This window comes from Pollachius pollachius (assembly GCF_949987615.1).
Source record: "Pollachius pollachius genome assembly, chromosome: 7".
Lineage (NCBI taxonomy): Eukaryota > Metazoa > Chordata > Actinopteri > Gadiformes > Gadidae > Pollachius > Pollachius pollachius.
Genome location: NC_136940.1, coordinates 9,762,078 through 9,785,069, shown reverse-complemented (window position 1 = coordinate 9,785,069; position 22,992 = coordinate 9,762,078). Strand labels below are relative to the sequence as shown.

Sequence of the window (22,992 nt, the reverse complement as noted above, 5' to 3'; positions counted from 1 at the left end):
TTATAATTAATGGCTGATGGCAAATTGATGCTATCATTTTGGGATTCAAAGATGTGCCGGAGGAACTTTTAATCATTGTTTGATGATTGAGTGATGATTCTTTTGGATGCTCATTTCAATAATGATGTAATGAATCTGGGCACAAATCAATTAACGATTTTTAGAATATTAGTTTGGTTTTGTGGAAATAACATTGTTAAAGACGCCAAATATGGCATAATTGAGGAAGATACTAATAATTGTGTTGGACTATAAGCAACAATTGTTTGCTATTGTGTGGATTTTTATTAGTGAAGTTATTACAATCTTGAACACAGTATTTAGACCTAAATACAATATTATCAGATTCTACATTGAAGCCAATATCCAAAGCCTTCTCCTTATAATTTAACCTCTAGAATAGCATCATAGGAATAATATAATCAATGGCGTGCCGCCCTTCTGAGCTTTTTCCATAATGTCTATGCACAGTGATTAAATAATGTGTGTCTGATTACAATGTGATGACTCTCTCTCTCTTTGTCTGCGGTTTCCCCTGTGTTAACCTCTCTGGGGCGTTGAGCAAGTGGGCGGGGCTGAGAGAGGGGGCAGCTGATGAGGTACACCTGTTCAGGTTTGGTCTGTAGGCTTAATAACAGATCGACCATCGTTGATCTATTCAGACTGGCACGTTGGCTTTTTGGTTTTGTTCATCTTGGTTTCGTAAATATTACCGTGAACCCCTTTAATCATGTGTTGACTCCGTCTTGGTTGCAACAATCCCATTTATGAGATTAGTTATTTACATTTTTGCAGAATAACATTGTTACATAACATTTTACATTTACATTTAGGGCATTTAGCAGACGCTTTTATCCAAAGCGACTTACAATAAGTGCATTTGTTACAATAAGTACATTTGTCATAAGAAGTGAAACAATATATCGCTGTCGGTACAGAAAAGATGTTCATAGAACCAAGTGCAAGTATTACAATCGCTAGACTAACCCATTCCCCGTGTAAAGCAACGATAGCAGCTACTGTAGATGCTACACAATTAAGTACCTTGAATAAGTGCAATGTACAAGTGCCAGGACGTACAACATTCAATGGTGGCTTTGCATTGGTTTCTATGCAGAGTCGAGATGAACTCTGAACAGTTGAGTTTTGAGTCTTTTGCGGAAGCTGGTGAGCGACTCTGCGGTCCTGACATCGGTAGGGAGCTCGTTCCACCACTGAGGTCCCAAAACAGGGAAAAGTTGTGACTTCGCTGATCGACCTTTGCTTGCTCTTAGCGATGGCGGTACCAGACGTCCAGCTGAGGTAGTTGAGCGGAGGGATCGAGCAGGGGTGTGTGGCTTTACTAATGCTTGGAGGTAGGCAGGGGCAGTTCCATCGACTGCCTTGTATGCCAGTACCATCATCTTGAATCTGATGCGAGCTATTACAGGGAGCCAGTGGAGGTCTCGGAACATAAGCCAAATAAGGTTATATAATAAATAGAAGATGATAGGCCTACTAATTGTAACATTAACCAGAAGCAATGATTGGCTGACATTATTTCATTAGGTGCCAAACAGGTGCAGGGCACAAATTGTTATTGCCAGTTTTATTTCTTTTTTCTAGCACATTCCCCAGTTATGCATGTTCCCCAGGCTCACTTTTGTTTTGCAAAAAACAACAACCAAAATAGTCCCAAATAGCCCAAAAAGCTGTCCCAATTAGCCAAATTTAAAAAAGAAGAACCACTAGGCCAAAGTCTCTTGCACCACCAATGGGTCAAAGTTGCAACATTTTAAAAGGCAAAATCTCAGGCCCAATTTGCTCTATATTTAAAATCTGATATCAAATGATGTATCTTCTCAAGCACACCAACTTGGCCACTCTAAGCATTACGGTCACCACACAAACTTCTTGCTAGTCTGCATTTTCTGGAAAACCTGCTTTTCACATCCCCTCCTAAGCCAATTTCCCAATTCAAACCAGTCCAAGGTTAAACGATTCCCAATCTCCCAAACAATAAACTGTATAAAAATCATTGAGAAACTCCAAATCCCATGGCCCAATGCCCCAGGGACTCAAACGTAATGTGAGCGAAGGCTACTTTGACAAGAAAAAGGCATCTCCTAAACAGTAAATCCTATTCACACCAACTTTGGTTGCCATGTCTAGAACCTATACCGGTGTGGACAGCTAGAATATTAGCCACATGGGGATGGTATAATACCTCTTTTCACTAAAATGACTACAATTCCTAGCTCAAATGTCAGATTTGAGTTGAACCAACTTTGGGACAGTTAAGGGTCAAGGCTCGAATGGATCAACAGTGGGGTTCTGAAAGTAAACATCCCATTCATTTTCTCCATAGAGGTTTTGATTAAAAGCCATTATGTCGTAACCATCTAAGGTATACTTACATGAGCTGTTATATTTTGAAACGATGGTATATGCCCCTGTAGAAGCCAGAAGTGAAAGAAGTTAGCTTTTAGTTTTTAGAAAAACACGTTTTTTCTAAAAACGACAAACTTTTGCACAACATTTTCTTCAATAAACGAACCTTTCACCGAGAAATACCTTGCTGTGTTTGTTTGTTATTATCCCCCGTCGCACGGAAGTGACGATTCTGTCGAACAATAAACTGTCCACTTTTCATAAAATCATTATATAAAGAGTTTTAAGCCTGGAACCAAGCCAATCGTTCATCAAGGTAGTCGTGACCAGAAAAATTTTGATTCTGGGCAAAAAAGAATTGGGAAAATGGAAGAAAAGGCAAAGGTTCAAGACTGTACATTATTTTTGAGGATTATTAGTGAGGAACTCCTTATCCCATAAACCATTGCGGACATTTTCGCAATGGTTCCAACCCAATAGTTAAGCACGTTTCTAGCATCTCAGAACCATTGTCATGATTATAGTGTTGATATTGTTAATATAAGTTTGTGTCATATATTCTGTTTGTATGTTAGTGTATGTTAGTGTTTCATAATAGCGTTGTCATCGACATGGTACGTCCCTTCGTAGCTGACTGCAGTCACCAAGTAATACGGTTACTCGTTTTAATACATGTGATTTCAGTTGCGTATTTCAAATATGTATTCATTCAACATTATGTATTCCTTTGCTTTTATACTACCCAAATGACTCAAAAGCACTGCTAGTGCTATATCATATATTTATTTATTTTTACTTATTTGAATCATATATTCTATATCACCATATTTTTCAACATGTATGGCTAATTTCCTTTACAGCTCTTACCAAAACTCTAACTTTCCATTAATATAAATCATGGTTGCTGTGATAAGCGATCGAGTACAGTAGCAGTATCAGCAGCGCCCGTCTTCCTATAGACCTGAAGAATAAGTCCCGCCTCCGAGGCTCCCGGTTCCCTCAGTAAAATATCTATGGGAAATAAGATAGCGTTTTTGATTGATCGTACATAACAAACTCTGTAGGTGGCGAAGAAGTAAAAGCTGCGTCACGGTTTGAACTACACACTTTTCCATCTAGTTTCCGCTGGGGTTTTGGATTGTCGGGGCCGTTAAAGTAGTAAACGATTATTGATGCTAACTGGGAGATAGTTCCAATCTGCGCAGACTTCATACGTCATACTTGTTAGTGAGGAGGGAGTCATTAATCTCTTTACGGGCGCAGTTATTTTTGAATATTTTAAAAATTTCTTAACAACCTATCAAACATGACTACTTCACACATGAACGATCAGCGTTGGTGCCATCTTCGTAGGCGGGCTCTGGTGCCACTGAACTCCATTTCGGTGAAGACAAACTATGAAACATTGCCGTTGCTATGCAACCTTGACTGGGAGAGTCGTGACGTCCAAAGTCTGCGCAGATCCGCGTTAGCATAATGCTTCTTCATATTAGTTAACTACTTTAACGGCACTGACAATCCAAAACCCCAGTGGAAACTAGATTAAAAAAGTGTTTAGTTCAAAACGTAACACAGCTTTTACTTCTTCGCCACCTACAGAGTTTGTTATATACGATCATTCAAAAATGCCATGTTATTTCCCATAGACATTTGACCGAGGGAACCGGGAGCCTCGGAGGCAGGACTTATTCTTCAGAGGTCTATTGGACATTCTCTGATAGCGGTCCTTCGCTGGTGCACTCGCCGTAACCGTTTCCTGGTTACGGCGAGCTCCACCAATCAAAGAGAGTTTAGTGGTTTCAATGACATCGCGAATAAAACGTGTTTTCCTAAAAAACTAGATGTTGCCCAGTTTAACTTGTGGCTTCTACAGGAGCAAATGCCATCGATTCAAAAATGAATGGGGTTTTTTACTTCCAGAACCACACTGTTGCGCTCTGTAGGGGGCACTACAGTGATCAGATTAATTAGTGCACTGTCTGGCCGCTACAGCCAAAAGTACATTTCAGGACACCGCAGCATTGGATGGAAGTAGCCATAGCTCCCAACGCTAACCCTACTCTTTTGGTTTCGGCACACCATTTTACATGTAAAGAGATGTCATTTAATCAATTGTACGCATGAAAGTGTGGAGAAAACACCCACTTGTCAAACATGAACTGCTTTTCCTTTGTTCTTTCTCCCCGCCAAATGGCTCATTGGTATGACCATATGGTATATATATATATATATATATATATATATATATATATATATATATATATATATATATATATATATATATGTGGATGTGGAATTATATGATATATAGTGGATTATTTATGTGATAGATAGTGAATGTGTTATTATATGATATATAGTGGATGAATTATGTGATAAATATTGAATGTGGTATTATATGATAGATAATGGATTGCTCCTTTGCTAGATAGTGCCTACTCCTAGAGCATATTTTCATCTTTGACTGCTGGTACATATCCGTCAATAGCTCACGCCTGTGAGGCAGAAGGTGCATGGTTCGAAATCCCAACAGGTAACTATTATGGTCTGCTGAAACAGCTTGTCTATGTTGCACTACTGAATGTAATACTTCCAGCAGTCAAGGTGACATCCTTGACTCTATACTCAACAGCTTCCAGCAGTGCAGGCACTGTCCTCGAATTGCGAAGGTGTGGTTGGAACTGACTGAGGTTACAATGGGGCATGTCTACATTGAAGCTACTACCAGCTGTCAGTTCTGAGAAATTGCAGGAAAAAAAATCAATGTCAATGATTCACATCTATCAGCAGTAGGTACACATTGGCTTTATTGGGGGAACCAACTAACGCTGTTAGTAAGTTGGCGCAAGGGAGCAATTTTGACCTTGCCTCTCTAACTTCAAGTGACCTTGAGCAGTTGTATCGCCAAAATCACAGTTTCCTTAATTTCCAAATCTTCCAAATTTGCGTGCTTGACAGGTTAATACTGCTGGCAGCTATATTTGTGATTGTTATTAGAGACATATGTTAACATATTAACCTTTAAGTAATAGGATTTTGAACTATTTTCCTGTTAAATATTTTCCATTAATAAAAAACAGTGACTGTAGACAGTTATCATAAGAAGTGTAAATGTAGTGAGTTAAAACTAGAGATGACATGGTGATTAGGTCTACATATCACAAAACAGTAGTTTAGTAACAGTATCAGAAGTAATGTAAGCTGGGCCCCTATCGCAATCAAACTTTTCTAGCAGAAAATATCTGGACCCGAGGTAATGTAGGTTCTGTAATTGTGTGCCTGGAAATATATATATAATTTGGGGTATGGGAATAATTTATAAAAACAAATCACACCCATGTGTTGATGGGAAAAAATACATGAGAACAATTTGCCACAGATTTACCTAATAAAAAATATGAGATTAATTCAGACATTAAAATGAACAAAATTATAATTTTAGAACGGTATGAAAAATGCTATATAATTCTTCGTCAAATCGTATTTGATGGTTGATTACATCAGTATTGGCAGAACATGCTCTTATTGGTGCACTTAGCCTACAAATACAGACTTTGCTCTAGATTCAGCAGTTGCATGTCTTCATTCAAGCAAAGGCTTAAATTCTCAATACCCCAATACTACCAGACAACAAATGGGGCTGTTTTCTGAAATATTAGCCCTTGAGTGGATGGACACAAGAGGTGTTTTAATATTCATCTTTGTTTTCCTGATCCTTGCTGACTATCTAGGGAATAGAAGCCCCTCCGATTTTCCTCCCGGGCCCTGGACTCTTCCTGTTATCCGGGACACATATCGGGTCGATCCCAACAAAATGCATCTGAATTTTGAGAAGGTATGTTTGTTGTAGACCATAATTAACGGTAAAAGACTATTATTTAAAAATTCTAATGCACCAATACCCCTGCACCATTATTTGTCTCCATTGATTGACCATATGTTGTTTGTACAGTTTGACACTTGTCAACACAAATACATCATAATTTTTTTTTATTTTAGTTTGCTGGGAAATATGGACCAATTTTTAGCATTCAAATCTTGGGTGGAAGAGTTGTGGTTGTCAATGGATACAAGCTTATGAGAGAAGTCTTGGTCAAGAGAGGAGAAGACTATACAGATCGCCCGATTATACCAATAATCTACGATGTGAATGAAACAAAAGGTATTGTGTGCTGCATTTCTTTGACAACATCCCCAATTTTCTTACTTAAATGTGTTTACTATCCAACCAAGAAAAAAATTAAACTGAAATCTTAAAATAATATACAGCTACCAGTGAGGAATTCAGTGAATATATTCTACATGTTTCAACTAACACACAAATATCACTTCACTTCAGCCTTGGATGTTTTTTATTTGCAACAGGTTTGTTGTTGTCTAGTGGCAACTCATGGAAGCAGCAGAGGAGATTTGCTCTGTACACACTCAGGAACTTTGGTTTGGGTAAAACACGTCTGGAACCAACCATCCAGCAGGAGTGCCAGTACCTGATTGAGAGCTTTGCACAGCAGCAAGGTAGGCCTACTGGATGAATGATTTTGTTTGATAGGGGCTGTAATGATTGCCAGCTGTGTAATTTATCAATGTAGCTGTGTATATTCACGATGTTCAATGTTAGTGTGTGTTTGTCATTGCGTGTTTATCATGCTTTCTGAATATTCCTGCTATTGAGGCCCCAAGCTAAAAGGCTTCTTACACTAGTTTTAAATGCACATCCCGTCTGAATAACCCAATTCCAAATGTTGTTAGGAGCGCCCTCCGATCCTAGAACAGCCTTAAACAAGGCGATCTCCAACATCATCTCCTGTTTGTTGTTTGGGAAACGCTTTGAGTACACTGATAAGCAGCATCAGTCTATCGTTGAGGACTTTCATGAATTAGTAAAGCTACAAGGAGGGCGAGGGGCGATGGTAAGTCTTGGTACTTATTCAGGTCAAATGGGATGAATTTCAAGGTCTGGATTGAATCTACTCGCTGTATGGCAGACTTGAACTGTCTTATTAAGCCTCTATGTTTTCTGTAGCTGTACAACACGTTTCCATGGCTGGTGAAGCATTTTCCTGGACCTCACAGGGGGGTGTTCACTCTGACTCGTAGAGTTTTGTCCTACATTGAAGAGCGGGTCAAAGAGCACAGAGTGGATCATGACCCCTCATTGCCCAGAGACTACATCGACTGCTTCCTCACAGAAATGCTCAAGGTATGTGCATGTGTATGTAAGGTATGACCTTACATATTGTAAAAAGTGAAAGGTCAGTAGTGTAGCTAAACACCCAGCAGTTTTGAACATTTATAACATAGCTGATGCCACACGCCTGTGAGGCAGAAGGTGCATGGTTCAAATCCCACCACGTAACTATTATGGTCTGCTGAAGCATTTTGTCTATGTTGTAGTACTGAGCCACTGTAGCCACATAGTCGTCTCTAAGGCAGTTTCCTGTACTCAGCAATACAACCTTAGCCCTAACCACCAAAATGGTGTATGTCATGCTAGGTTCATATTATTATGGTGTTTGAATGTTTTGTTTCCGGATTCTTGGTAGAATGAGGCTCCTGAATCAAGGTTTGACATCGAGAACCTGAGTGTTTGTACACTGGACCTATTTGTTGCTGGAACTGAAACCACCACCACCACTCTGCATTGGGGACTGCTGTTCATGGCCTACTACCCTGACATACAAAGTAAGTGGAAGTGTTGTTGTTGCATTCCTTTTTAGGCCATTGAGCATTATGGGTTTCGTCACGATTCGTCAATGTTTTTTCTAACTTAGACTTATATTTTATTATGCAGAGAAAGTCCACGCTGAACTAGATATCGTAGTTGGCTCATCCAGGCAACCCTCCATGTCTGACAGAGACAGCACTCCCTATACTTATGCTGTCATACAAGAGACCCAAAGGATGGGTAACATCTTACCTCTCAATATTGCCCGTGTGACTACAAGGGAAACCCACATTGGAAAGTACACTCTCCCAAAGGTAGAAACCCATTCCAAAGCCATTATTAGTTCAACCTTTATTTTGAAAAGGTCCCGTCTGATCTCCTTATGCCATAATTCCTCCAACAGGGCACCGTGGTGATGGCCACCCTGAACTCGGTTCTACGTGATGAGACTATGTGGGAAACGCCACACTCTTTCAACCCACAACACTTCCTGGACCAGGACGGCCAGGCTAGAAAGAGAGAGGCCTTCCTGCCCTTTTCAGCTGGTTTGTATGCATGCAACTTCAAGTACACCACTGTACCAATGAATTTATGAAAAACAATTGATGATTGCATGATTCATTTGATGTGTCACCAGGAAGTGGTGAATGGGGCAACAGTTAGATGTAAGGGGCATGGTGATAGATGTTAAGTCATAGACTTTTTCTTGTTAAGTGATTCAGCAGATTGTTAATAGATACACTTAAGATTTAACAGAAGATCTCAGCTGAGAATACTACTGCCAGATAATAACATGGAACTCAAATCTTTCCTTAGGTGAGTGCTGTCAGGCAACGCTCAGTTTATGTTCTTCTAATGCTTCATTCTTTATAAATCTTCCTGTATTTTGGCACCTATCTCCTCCCACATTTGTTCACCTATAGAGACATTACATTGCATAACATTTATTCAGCTGACACTTTAATCCAGAGACATTTACAATAAATGCAATGAACCATGAAGATACTGCCTAGAAATGGCAAGAATCAAAAATTCATCAAATAAGCTCACAGCTTCAAGTGCTGCATTTTAGAATCAAGATGCAGTCTGAACAGATTCATTTTCAGTCTGTGACATGATGTGAAGGCTTTCTGATCGGCCCTGATGTCAGTGGTTAGCTTGTTATATTTACAGTAACATTTACATTTAGGGCATTGACCAGACACTTTTATCCAAAGTGACTTACAATTTACAAAAGTACAAAGTAAATTTGTCAGAAGAAAGAGAAACAACAACATGTCACTGTCGGTACAGCAAAGAAGCATAGAAACAAGTGCCAAGCACTAACCACAATTGCTAGGTTAACCCATTCCCTGTATACAACAAAGATAGCTAGGATAAGATGTTATACAATGCCAAGTACTATTAGTGCCAGGACGTACAACATACAATAAGTGTGTACATTAAGTGCAGGATGTACAAACATACAACAAGTGCGTAAGAGGGATGTTTTTAGGAGAGCAAGGGAGATGAAGGGTGGGGGGTGAGGGTAAGGGGGAGGCTATGCAGAGGGAGACTTCAGTCTCTTGCAGGGGCTGCTGAGTCAATCTGTTGTTGGCGGTCCGCCAACAACAAAAGTTACTTAGGAATGGGGTTGAGCTCCGAAACTCGTTTCCAGTAGGGACACGGTTCCGACGTAAACGGTTATAACGAGATCGAAGAAGAACGCACATTTCGGTGCCTAATAAGGAATGACGGTGCAGTGGATAGACAGCATTACTTTAAAACTTGAGAAGGCTGCTCTTGCCTGCAAGAGGGTGAGAGGAAGACAAACTTACGATGTCATAGCTTGTTAAATAGATCAGGTTCATTCAGCCTTTGGACCACATAAAGTAACAGCAAGTGCATTTCCGTTTTAATTGTATGGGATAAAGTGACCTTTTTATATTTTTCATTGACCACTTAATTTTTGTTCTCATGCTCCCAAAGCCTGTGTTTTGAAACTTGTGTGTTGCTACTGATTGACCTCACCATAGCCTACTTTATCCTGTTGTTTGTGGATTTTACAGTGAGGCATTTATTTGTGCAGACAGGGATATTGTTCTTTCATATGGTTTTATATGCTATTTTGTATATATTTATACAATAAACACTAAGTGATGATAGGGCTATGATGTTTGTCCATGTATCTACAGTAAATTAAGAAACGGGAAGGTAAAGTAATTAGTAGTGAAGTTACTTTTCAAATGCAGTAACTAATAAAGTAATCTCATTACAAATTACAGATGTAACTAGTAATAAGTAACTAATTACTTTTTTTCAGTAACTACCCCAACACTGCTACTAGTCATCATACTTATTATCATACTACCTAGACAACCACACCCACCACATTTCCTGCAGGAAAGGCATTTAATTTATTTTTCTCCTTCAGTGCAATCTATTAGTTAATGTGGGATGGATAGGTCTGTTTTCATTTGCGTGTGTGTGCGTGCGTGCGTGCGTGCGTGTGTGTGCGTGCGTGTGTGTGTGTGTGTGTGTGTGTGTGTGTGTGTGTGTGTGTGTGTGTGTGTGTGTTTGTCCTTGTAGGGAAGCGTGTGTGTCCTGGAGAACAGCTGGCGAGGATGGAGCTGTATCTTTTCTTCACCTCCCTCCTTCAAAGGTTTTCTTTTTCTTCACCCCCTGGAGAAAAGCTCAGTCTAGACTCCGCGTTTGCATTCATTAACTGTCCACAGCCCTTCCGCCTGTGTGCCACGCCACGTTGAATCCATTATCCCAAGCCCTTCCATAATTAAACCTCTAGCATCAGACCATCAATGGCCCACGTTATAATAAACGTCATTCTCCCATTTTGGGATTCTACCTTGTGTTTGAGGAACTTTTAATAATTGTGCGATGATTAAGTGATGATACTTTTGCATGACCGTTTCCATAAATACGATTCGGTGCACATATCTTTGCGATGATTAACCAGTTTAACAAGACTACAGTTTGATGTTGTGGGAATAACTTTGTTAAAGATGAAGATGAAATTCGATAATACAGGAAGAAACTTTTGTTTGCTATTGTGTCGATTGTTATTAGAGAAGTTATTATACAATCCTAAACCACATTTTGTTAACCATATGTTTGACGTACTACGTCATAGGTTTGGCGACCTCTGAGAACTTGAACAGACAAAATTAAAACCTTTGGTCAGATGCTGCCGCCTACGTGTTTTCATGATAACATCCTTGCGTAGCCATACTCTAGCCTACAACTGTGATCACTTTTGCATTAAATATAAAAAAATAAAGGTATTTCACATTACAGGCTTTACACTTTGATGGTGGCGCTTTGTTTGTACGCACACAAAAACATTCAAACTTGTTTTTGTCTTGGTCTTCATGTGCTGCAGTTCTCGCGGTAGGAAACCACCTTCTGGTCTTTTTCTAAGTTTGTAAACGCGTGTATGGCTATATTATTACTGGAACTACGCCCACCGAAAAACAATTGCAATCGATGTTTTTAACAGGATTATATAACAGTGTAAATCAAATGGAATCTCCTTTGTATACTTGGTTAGGCTTAATTGTTGAATACATAACTTTTATTGTAGGTTGGATGTAGGACTCCAAGACCTCCACTTGCAGCACTTTGCTCTTTTGTTCCTGCACGACATTCAAAGGATGGATGATTTGATAAGCAACTGTTTTTGCATCGCCACCCACGACTCAACCCAAGTAATATAAATCATCGTTTCGTGGTAAAGGATAAAAGGGGTTAGCGAAGTAGGGCGACTGCAATGCTCAAACATAAGCAGAAAGATCATGCATCTGATAAAATACCACCAAACTAGGTCATGTGATTTAAGAAACCTCACATGGACTAGATCTTTTACCAAGTCCTCGGTCAGGAGATAAGATCAAAAGAGTGACTCATTTGCTGAGGAAATTGAAGTTCTATTGACGCACAAAAGAAGCCTACACAGTTGTATTTTTCGAAATATGCTTGGGTAGACAATCCATTATGTTCCGCTCTTGAGTATCTGCTACAATTCACAGACATTCAGTGTAGCCGAGCCTACTTTTGTGGATTTTCTTTCTGGATTGTTTTTCATCACCATATTAGCTACATTCTTAGACAATTACCCAACTGAATTCAACAGAGAAGATGAACTATGATGAATATTCTCACATCGACTTGGATATTCCGAATTCGAGTTCTCATTTTTTACCTCATGGGTAAGTTGGATCTAGTTTATTATTTAAAGTTTCCGTTTCTTTTTTTGCATCGGCACAAACTAAATATCCGCCACCCACAATCATATGAATAATACAGTAAAAACAAGTGTTAATTTGTGGTGTGATTTTGTGACAGGCTCGCACCTGCTGTCTGCTACCTTCGGGACAAATGTTCAGACCCGGGGCTTTCTGACCGTAGTGCCAGCTCAGGAATTTATTCTGGGTTCAGACCTGACCGTGTACTGCCACCTCGAAGAGAAGTGTTCATCGAGGTAAAGCCTGTCTCTACGCGTGTGTGTGTGTGTGTGTGTGTGTGTGTGTGTGTGTGTGTGTGTGTGTGTGTGTGTGTGTGCGTGTGCGTGTGTGTGTGTGTGTGTGTGTGTGTGTGTGTGCGTGTGTGTGTGTTGCTCATGCTTGTACATTTTTTTTTGTGCATTTACACCCGTATTGGCCCAAAAGGTACCGGGATTCTACATACAGTATCTATTTCCATGTTAAAACATACTCTTAATTCCCTGTTAGCATCTCCTTAAAACTGCTGCTAGATCAAGTGCGGATGGAGCCTGAGAAACGCATCAACTGTACAACAGCCAGATTTCGACTGACTAACCTCCGCACCCCTGAACCTGTTGTGAAATGCTTGATGCTTAAGGCAGGCAGGACCTATACAGTTTGTGGACTCCGTCTCCATGGCGGATGTATGTACGAAGTATAAAAATCAGCTTAAATATAATACATTTTTAATATTGCACAATGGACATGAGATAACCTGTTTTTGTACTTCAGTGCCTCCTGATAAGCCTACCGATGTTTACTGTGAGACATCACGGGACTCTGGAGTGTTAGACTGCTGGTGGGACCAAGGACAGAAGACATACCTATCCACTAGCTACAATATTTCTCTCAGCAGGTACTGAGTTACACTTAATTCTGTAGACTCTGTAGTTCTATTGGCATCTATTGTCTACAGGCTTTTTTGGCATGTTCTGTTTTATCCATACATTATTACTTGTAATAAACTGTCCCACTCTCTACTCTCACTCTTTGTATCATGTTGACCATCACATCTTTTTATGTCTTATATACAGTGAAAATGGAACCCAAATACATAATGTTCATGAACAGGGAGAGAATTGCAAGGTGCCAAAAACATTGCTGGATGAGAATGAAAATTACCAGTTGACCATCACCTCTTACAACAACAAGGGGGCATCGAAGTCAGAACCCTTCAACTTCTGTGTCAAGGATGTTGGTAAGCAACGTGTGTGTGTGTGTGTGTGTGTGTGTGTGTGTGTGTGTGTGTGTGTGTGTGTGTGTGTGTGTGTGTGTGTGTGTGTGTGTGTGTGTGTGTGTGTGTGTGTGTGTGTGTACAATAAAGGTATTGTCTTTAAGTATCTTATCTCTATTATGACTTATATTGATATCTTTATATCAGAACGCAAACAAAGATCAATTTAATTGCATTATGATTATGATTCATATCTAAAGCCTACGAGGTGAGCGCAAAACTGGCTTCCTTTCGCTTCAAATATAATTCAACCAATCATGTGGCTGGAGGCAGGGATCTGCAATATTTTTTTGTCTTTAATGGTCTCAATTAAACACTGTGTAGACTGACCACTTTCGAAAGACAGTTATTTAAATCAGAAAGCATCACACAAATTAATTTTATTCGGTAGAATATCTCTGCAACCAAAAAAGAAACGAGGTGTAGCTCCTCAACTTGCAGTTTCTGGTGTCGGGCCCAGGCTCTGTGTAGTCTCCCTCAAGATGTTCTGCTACAACAAAAAGGGATTGCTGGATCCGAGATTACATTATGACTAGCCTGACCTGTTTAGACCTAGTAAGCTCTTAGAGTCAAAATAATTAAAAAATAATATTAATCACTGGTTTGCTTTTTGGTTCTAGGGCTGGTATTACGGTTTCCTGTTTAGGAAAGGTTTTAGGCTTTGGTTTCTGGTTTTAATGTTTGGTTTTGGGGTTAGGGTTAGCTATTTAGGTGAGGTTTCCGGCTTGGCTTTAATCTTCTTGGGTTTGCTTTTAGATTTAGGATTTCCTATTTGAATTCAGTTTTGGGGTTTGTTTCGGTTTCTAGTGTTTGTTTTCAGGGGTTTGCTTCCTATTTGGGTCAGGGTTCATTAAAGAAATAAAAACGTTACATAGTTTCACCTGAATATACAGTTTTAGTGATTTGATTTTTGGTGATTTTTGGTTCTAGGATTTTGTTTTAGGGTAAGGCTTTCTTATTTTGATTTGGTTTTAGGGTTTGTATTTTTGGTGGTCGGATTGTTTTACCAGAGAGCAAGGTTGTAGTGATTGTTCATTGGTTCTTTTCGCTGCCAGGGTTGGGGTTCCGTTAGGGAGATCATATAGGTTGGGCCTAGGGTTTGTTTTTCAGTTCTATGATTTGTAGGGAGGATCACTCCTTTGGGAGTGCTCTTTAGCTAGTTTTTGTAGTAGGAAAAACATTTTACCTGGGTGTGCTGTTCTATTGTTTCAGTTGTACCAGTTACACCACTCATTGTGCAAATAAAGTTTGGCAACGACTCTTCCGCCTCGCTGCGCTGTAACAGCACGGAGTCCTCCGAGCTAATCCACTACCTCGCCAGACTCCGGACAGGAAATGGCTCCCTTTGGGTAAACAGCACACCGTCTTCCAATTATTTCCCATCCATGGCATCTGACTGTTGATCTCTTTAGAATTTAAAGGCTTGATGGTTGTGTGTTTGCTTGGATGTGTGTGTGTGTGTGTGTGTGTGTGTGTGTGTGTGTGTGTGTGTGTGTGTGTGTGTGTGTGTCGTGCAGCTTCTTGCAGAAGAAGCACAGAGCGGTACAGGCCAACTAAGAGTGGAGGGATTGAATGCCCTTAGTGAGTATGAGTTCCAAGCCAGAGCTTGCTACTCCGCACATGCAGGTGGTCTGACCTCGGTGCCCACCAGCACATCCAGATCCAGTCCCACCTCTCAGGTCATCTCCTCCCAAAGGCCTCGCTGCAGCAAATGGAGCAAACCTGTCAGGAGGTTGAGTCCTGGCAAAGGCAAGCTATCTACAACTACTTGATTGATTGTATTATATTATAGAATATAGTAAAAGCTATAGATTATAAATGCTATACTCATAACTCTGTAGTAATGCTAATAATTAACCTGCCGAGGCAAGCAGGTGCTGCAGACACACAGGCAGAACTTTACACGCAGGCAAACATGGCTTGGGTAACGCAGGAAAGCACGTTACTATAGTCTAGTAAGTAGTGTAGTTACCAATATTTGAAATGTAATGCGTTACTTTACTTCGTTACCCGAAAAATTAATATCGTTTCTGTAACGCTTTACCCCCAACACTGATCATGATAATATTGATAGCGGTAGTTAATCCTGCGCTATGCACGTTTCCTATTTGCCACTCTAGTGGCTTGAGCTATAGCAATAGCCAGAGCTATATCATTTCTGTCAGGAATCACTCATGTCATAGATCTAAAAAATGTTTTCATGAAACGGTAATTCCATTTAGTTTGGTTGTGTGGTCCCTCCCCTATGCTCCCTGCTGTAGGACTTCCGTCCGATACTTTTTTTTCCGATTTTGTTTCGTGGAATAGATAGTGGCAGTTGAATGCTAAAACAGTGCAGGTTTATGTGATTCAGGAACATAGCACAGTGTGTCGAAGGAGGTTGAGCCGGTTGTTTGAGGTGAACGTGTCTGTGCTTCGTTGGCGTGCCTCAGGTCCTTCCCTGGAGCTCCAGGTATGGAGGATTCTCGGTCACCATGACGACAGTGGCCTTCAGAATGTGACTGTTTTGTGGAAGGTATTGATGTGTCATTTCTCAAACATTAAATGAGGAAAGACAAAGACAAAGCAAGATCCTTTCACTAACCAGGATAGCAATCACCCAACATACTGTGCACATGTACTGCATACTAACCATAGGTGGAAAACTCCTTGGCTTGTGCTGCTGAACGATAGGGATGTGTTAAAACCATCCTCTTCAGTAAAGTGTGTTCTGTTTCCCCTCCAGCCTTCTCCTCCAGAGGACTACAGCGGTACACTGTGGCACTACGAGGTGCGCCCGGACCGTGCAGCGAGCAAGGCGGTCATCTGCCCTCCTGATCTGAGCCTGTGTGTAGTCCAGGTGCCTCCGGACATTCATACCCTGTGGGTCAGCGCGGTCACCTCCTACGGCCGCTCCCCGCCTGCCGCTGTCCACCTCATACCCTCAGGTCCCGTGCCATAACATGCAACCGCCTTTCATAACATGACGTGACAGATAAAACATAACATGGCATCACATTCCCATGGATAACTTGCCATCACATTCCAGTTGATAACATGCCATCACATTCCCTTTGATAATATGACATCACATTACCGTGTGAAACATTACATCCAATAACATTACGGTACCTTTGATAACATGACATCAGATTTAGGGGTGGGCGATACTGCAAAATTTGGTTTGGATCCGATAACAAGTTATATGGTAACAGAATCGCCGATAACGATACCGATACATTTTATTATTTAGAGCGGCATGTGTATTTTCATGCCGCTCTAAATAATAAAATGTATGTATTTAATTAATAGCATTTCTACCTGCCACATGTGAGACCCGGGTTTGATTCCATACAGAAGCATGTATGTAGCAAGCAATTTTCTTTCCACTGAATGCATGTTAAAACACTTGTCTTTAAACGCAAATAACAAAAATATACTTTTTATTATTGTAAATTAAATGCGCTAACATTAAAATTCAGTTTTTTGAAGAAACAAAGAGCACCCAAGTATTTATGGAGAACAAACCAAAAAAAAAAATGTTTGTACAGACAGTTCGACTCTTTAAATCTCACTTAGAAGAGAGAAATTGAAACTCATATCGATCCTATTGACGCTAGATCAATCTTCAAAAATTAGACGTAGTATCTGTCAGATCACATTACATTACATACACAGCATTTGATAACATGTCATCACACATTACCAGTGAACCTAACATACATCAGACATTACCTTCTGAAAACGGCCTTCTGAAATTGGATAACCTTTTAAACAATTATATAAAATTTCCTTGTAAAACATAACATCGCATGAATTACATTTAAATGCATTGTTATGTGATATAAAACTACATACATTACATAACATTACACTTTGCAAAATGTAGATCGACAGAAGCTGTGTATGTGATAATGATAATATGGTGATATAATATGCAGGATTACATCATGTGCTCAGGAAATGCATACTTAGTATGCGGGGAGGGCTATTTAAAAGGGTAATAATGAATGATTTATTATAATGTAGGATTTACTCTGGAAGACTTCTTATTTAGTGTTTGCTTCACTGCAGGTGTTCCTGGGCCTGCTTTAAAGAAGACGCTCCATGATGGACATGGGAACGTGCTTCTTTCCTGGTCCTTTCCTCCCTCTGTCCCTGGGGGCTCAGGGGACACTGGGGAACTAGTCAGCTATGTGACTGAATGGACAATTCGGCCTGCGGAGCTGCGCTGGAACATTCTGTCCAGAGATCAAAACACTACCTTAATCGGAGGTGAACTCATCGCTTTGATTCAAAATGGTTATAAATTGTTTATAATAACAATGCCACATATTTGCACTACATTTAATAGTGCAGATTTGATTAAACTAATGAAGTAGAATCACTTTTTACAAAGGATTAAGTCATAAATAATGGCTGTGTAGTGCTTCGCAAAAACAAGTTGAATTTGGTATTCCATAGTTGAGTATATGGTTATTAGAGAATATTATGCCTGATTAAACAGTGCACTCTAGTGGACATTTAATGCAGCACAATTGCATATAAACTCATTGCCATAACACCATAAAGCCGCCCCCAAAACAAGAAAATTAGAAATCAAAGATTCAAAGGTATTTATTTGTCACATACATACAGGGCATACAGCGAAATATTTGTGTGGCATACCTGGTACTATCTTTGCTTAACAAAATAATAAAATACAATATAATTAAAATAAAATAAAATACAAAATACGTTTTCAACTGAAATGAAGAACATTATAAATATATGTAAAAATGTATGAATTTAATAACACACCATTGCCACTGGTCCTCTCCTTTTGTACTGTTACAGGTCTGTTTGCCGGTGAGCGGTATAACGTCTCTTTGTATGCTGTGACCACTAAGGGTATCAGTAAGCCATCTTCAGTTTTGGTGTACTCCGAAGAACAGAGTAAGCTTCAAAACATGATCTTCCTCATCACTTTTTGCAAAACACCTCTATTGGACCATATTCCGTTATTGTGTGTCTACCATAGCAAACCTCTCATCAATTATACACAATGATACTTGATTTGTTTTTAGTGGTGCCAGAATTTCAACCTCCCCATGTTTTGCTCCAGAGCCTCTGGCAGGGCCCAAGGTGTCAGTGGTGGACCACAAGGCTGGCTGGGTCCTGATCCAGTGGGAGGAGCTTCCCATACCATGTCAGAGAGGTTTCATCACAAGTTACACCATATATGTCCGCGCGCGTTCCTCCAGCCCAAGGGAACGCAACAGTAAGCTTCCAGAGGTGGCTTTGTGGCTTTGTGGTTAGTGTGAGTGTGAGTGTGAATGTGTGTGTGTATGTGTGTGTGTGTGTGTGTGTGTGTGTGTGTGGGTGGATGTGTGGATGTGCGGGTGTGTGGGGGCAGGGTGCGTGTGTGGGTGGGTGTGTGTGTGTGTGTGCAAGTGTGTACAGAGTGTACAAGTCTGAAACATTAAAATGGTTAACTTTACAGTAAGGGGTTTTATACTTTATACATACATATAGCGTCATTTTACACAGAGGACTAATTTTGTCTGCTGTATGTCTGTGTATGGGCTTTACCTGCATGGGTGTTTTGCAGAAATCTCATTTACATGCACTTAGGGGCTTACCGTACAGCATGGGGCATATTACTGTTTTGGTAAACACCGCATACTCCGAACAGTCATCAAGCTTCTCAGTATTACTTTCCACAAAGCATCATCAGGGCTCATAGAAGACTTAAAGTAACAGAAAAGGACCAAGAAAAGTGCTATCATTATTATGATTTATTTCTTATGTTGAAAAATGAAAAGGCAAACAGGCGGTTATGAGTAATCATAAGGAACTCAACCTTAATCGTTCTTTTCTTATTAACATGTTCCTGGTGCTCATTCTGTATCATAGACTATTCTAGAGCTCTTTGACCACAAACAGGAAGCTCTTTGCATGAGAAGCCATCTGGCTACAACTGAATGTGCACGCAGTCCTTAGCCACATGCTGCACAAAGAAGAAGTCATGTTCTTATGTATAGGTCACCACATCATTTCAGACAGCTTTGGGTTTTCTCTGCTTGGTTCATGAATAGCGATACCTCCCGACACAAACTAGTTAAAAACCTGTTTTAAATGCTTCTCAGTTGTTTTGCCTGGCATCCTTGATTGTAGAATAAAATATACGTAGATAAAACCTATTCATCGGTTTCTATTAACCATAATAACAGAATATATCTAGCATGAATAGGTTAGCAACTGAAAGAAGAAGAGCTTAATTTAAAGAAAATGTACAAACATAAATGACATTGAACAATTAGGAAATGTGAAACGATTTAAATAGTAACAACCATTTTGCCAGATTACCTGTAGCCATTCTACATAGACGAAGCTACCCATCATTCAATTATGCATGGATCAAATTTAATCATTTGTGTACTACAGTATATCTCATTTTATAACATTGATTGGTGGGATTGCCCTGTTATTTCTCTCAAGTAAGCGTATCTGGCTCAGCCCCTCGGCGTGTGTGGCTTGACTGTGCTGAAGACAGTGTAATACTGGGTCTTTCTGCCTCCAACTCAGCCGGAGAGGGACAGAAGGGAGAAGGGCTCACCTGCAAGCCCTCAGTCACACATCCTAAAGGTCCATAACCTTCGTAAACCTCCAGCACTTCCAGTACACATCCTGACACATTCAATTTACCATCATCTAGTAAATTTCCCATACCCTTCTAGTACTTCTAGTACCCTCCAATGCACAATCGTTACACATCCTGAACACATCGACCACACATCCAGTTCACAATTCTCCAATATACACTGGCAGTACAGCTCCTGTTCAACATCCTCCAGTACACGTCCACTCCACATACAGTAAACACTCCAGTTCACCTTCCTCCAATACACACCCACTACACATCCAGTACACATGTACACACCTCAGAGTGCAACTCCATACAAATCATTAAAAAGTTAAAAAAAAAAACATGAGCATTGTTAGTATTTCGTCATGGTGCTCTGAACCTGTCCACTTGATTGAGTTTGCTTCCATCTCTCTTGCTCTCTCCTAGCCGGATTGGTGACTGCACTGGTTCTCACCATGACCTTCTTGTCAGTGGCTGCACTCATCTTTATATGCTGGAGCTCTGTGAGGAAAAGGTGAGCTACAGAAGTCCTGTTACTCCAACGTTTTCAACAGCATTTCAGAGTCATGTCCCTTGCATGTAAGGGGGATACTTATTTTCTCCAGTTATCAAACATGGTTATTATGAATCATTTAGGCTTCTAAATTTCAAGGGGATTCTGCTGCCACTTTGCCACTCTTGTAGTGAGTATGTTGGCCTTAGCGTGAAGCACTGCCTTACCCTAACTTTTCCATAGACATCCACACAGTTATTCTATATACCACGACTTTTCAAGCTGTTAGACTTTTGAAAGTCTACCCTATAACCTTTGTACATTCTCTTTCTCAACCCCTAAAACGCTACAGAATCAAACAGTCATGCATTTCCTGGGGACCATCCTGGCTTGTTGAAAACGTACCGAAACCTGAAGACAGTAAAGCCAATGCACTTTTGAAGGTAATCGCTGAGCTATACTCAAACTATTATCATTTTGCTATTCTGTGTTAAAGCATATTTTAACAATATCCAACGTCATCTTTGTTGCTACTTCCCATAGGTTTTTAGTAATCATCATACATACTAACAAATGCACCCAATTGTATAGACCGGAAAGTGTGTCCTATCAATCAGTCAGTCATCAATCAGTAATCAGTATCAGGATTATGTTTGTTTGATTTCCAGGGGAAGTACGTCGAAACCTCCGCCAGGCCATCCCGCCCAAACTCCCATAGTGACCCTCCTCTCTCACCCATCGAGGAGATCCCCTGGGAGGACACCCTCCTCCTCCCAACCCGACCCTGGCCTGTCCAGGTTCCGGGGTCATGGCCGGGGCTGACAGCAGAGACGGAACGGCCCCCTCCCGCTGAGGGGCCCGTGGAGTCGGTCAGCTACAAGCCTCATGCTCCGTGCATGGAGGAGGACAAGGAGGAAATGGGCCAAGGAGGAGTGTGCGGAGAGCAGAGGGATGTGCCTGACACACCTGCGCAAGAGCGTGGCAGCAGATGCTCGCTCACGCTCAGAGTGTTTCCAAAGTTGAGCTCACTCTACGGTGCGGACGAGGATTTGCCTAATATGCGATCTCTGGGGTTTACCGAGGGCTCTGGTAGTCGTCTGTCTGGCATCCTCTGCAGCGGGGTCTTTTTTGGGGGAGCTGAAACTGAGGGCCAGGGGACTATGGGTGCTGGTTATTCAACGGGAGGAGAGGGTGACCCTTGGAGAACCTAGAACCTAGGAGGTACCTAGGAATACCCAGAACCCAGGGGTTCTGGGTATTCAGTTGGCGACGGAGACCCCTGAAGATGTGTTATGATGGTGTTAGGTGTCATTCAAGGTTTTGTTTTAGTGTTCGTAAAGTGGCTGTACTGACAGCAGAGCAAGGCAGCATATACCTGCTTGGAAGAAACCCATCGGTTCAAATCAGTCAATGAACGAGTCAAAGAGTGCAATACTGCATTGCTGAAAAATGAAAAGAAAAACACAAACGTACAGTTAATGGAGTCAAGGGGGTTATGGATACTTTTGTCAATGTTTGTTCATGTATATAACACAAATCTTTCTTAAACTAGTGTAGTCGTCAAGATCTTATTCTTGTCTTACATGTATCTAGTGCACCTTAGTCCCTCCAATAATAGTAACACTTCTAATAATAATAGGGAACATTCATTTTGTATTGATTAACAAATTTAATTAACCAGACACAATTCAGTAATATGAATCAGTTTACAGTTAATTAACAGTTGACCAAACCACAAGTAATCATTTCCAAATGCTGTTTATGTTTAATAAAGGTGTGCATGTTTAGTAAGGTATTAATGTATACATTATTTAATAGGGTTTGGGTAAATCCTTACACCGTAACCCTAACCTCTATGCTAATGATATATAATAATGCTTATTAATGCATTGACTACTGCTAATTAACGGTTAACTAATGTACCCTTATGTAATGTTATTGTAAGGGGAGTATCAATCCAACACTATCGCAAAATATGAAAAATAAACGTGATTCTTCTGTTTGTTGTCTAAACGCTGTTGTGTGCCTTTTATAAACTGAATTTCCTGTTTTTCCTTTGCAAATGTGTTATTTAGGGTTATGAAAATTAAGGGTAAATTTGCTATTTTTGACCCAAGTGCCTAGCCACAGATTATATTGCATGATACACACATTAGTTCAGCATTAAGTTGGTCGGCTTCTTCCTGTTGGGCGGCTTCTTCCTTCCTTCTTCCTGTTTGGCTCTAGCTTGGCCTTAGAATGGAAGACGACTGGTCATAAGTAAACCATTTGTAACCAACATTACAGAGACCGATCTGAGTTGATAAATGTTTGTGACAATGCCGTCACAAGACGAGGCTTCCCCAAGGAGATTTTAATTGTGTGTGG

General features: G+C 40.4%; 2 protein-coding genes across 4 annotated transcripts; both read left to right on the top strand.

Annotated features, from left to right (window-relative positions):
- Positions 1 to 6,004: 6,004 nt before the first annotated feature.
- Positions 6,005 to 11,434, top strand: LOC307078488 (cytochrome P450 2J2-like; the record flags this gene model as incomplete). Its single annotated transcript, XM_079740336.1, has 9 exons — positions 6,005 to 6,205; positions 6,370 to 6,532; positions 6,736 to 6,885; positions 7,120 to 7,280; positions 7,394 to 7,570; positions 7,914 to 8,052; positions 8,162 to 8,349; positions 8,439 to 8,580; positions 10,604 to 11,434. The coding sequence occupies 9 exons, from the start codon at positions 6,005 to 6,007 to the stop codon at positions 10,777 to 10,779; spliced, it is 1,497 nt and encodes a 498-aa protein (XP_079596462.1). The 3' UTR covers positions 10,780 to 11,434.
- A 586-nt stretch (positions 11,435 to 12,020) lies between these two features.
- LOC307077897 (interleukin-12 receptor subunit beta-2-like) lies at positions 12,021 to 22,638 on the top strand. Of its 3 annotated transcripts, none has more exons than XM_079739396.1 (16): positions 12,021 to 12,237; positions 12,374 to 12,509; positions 12,760 to 12,935; positions 13,024 to 13,147; positions 13,326 to 13,489; positions 14,738 to 14,874; positions 15,043 to 15,274; positions 15,958 to 16,040; positions 16,251 to 16,452; positions 17,579 to 17,779; positions 18,341 to 18,439; positions 18,609 to 18,764; positions 19,985 to 20,131; positions 20,559 to 20,646; positions 20,978 to 21,068; positions 21,294 to 22,638. In XM_079739396.1, exons 1-16 carry the CDS (start codon positions 12,174 to 12,176, stop codon positions 21,834 to 21,836), a joined length of 2,643 nt encoding a protein of 880 aa, XP_079595522.1. In that variant the 5' UTR covers positions 12,021 to 12,173; the 3' UTR covers positions 21,837 to 22,638. The 3 variants fall into 3 exon arrangements, with proteins under 3 accessions (XP_079595522.1, XP_079595524.1, XP_079595523.1); XM_079739398.1 differs by having other exon boundaries at positions 21,271 to 21,598; XM_079739397.1 differs by lacking the exons at positions 12,021 to 12,237; positions 12,374 to 12,509 and having other exon boundaries at positions 12,798 to 12,939.
- The last annotated feature ends 354 nt before the right edge of the window (positions 22,639 to 22,992 follow it).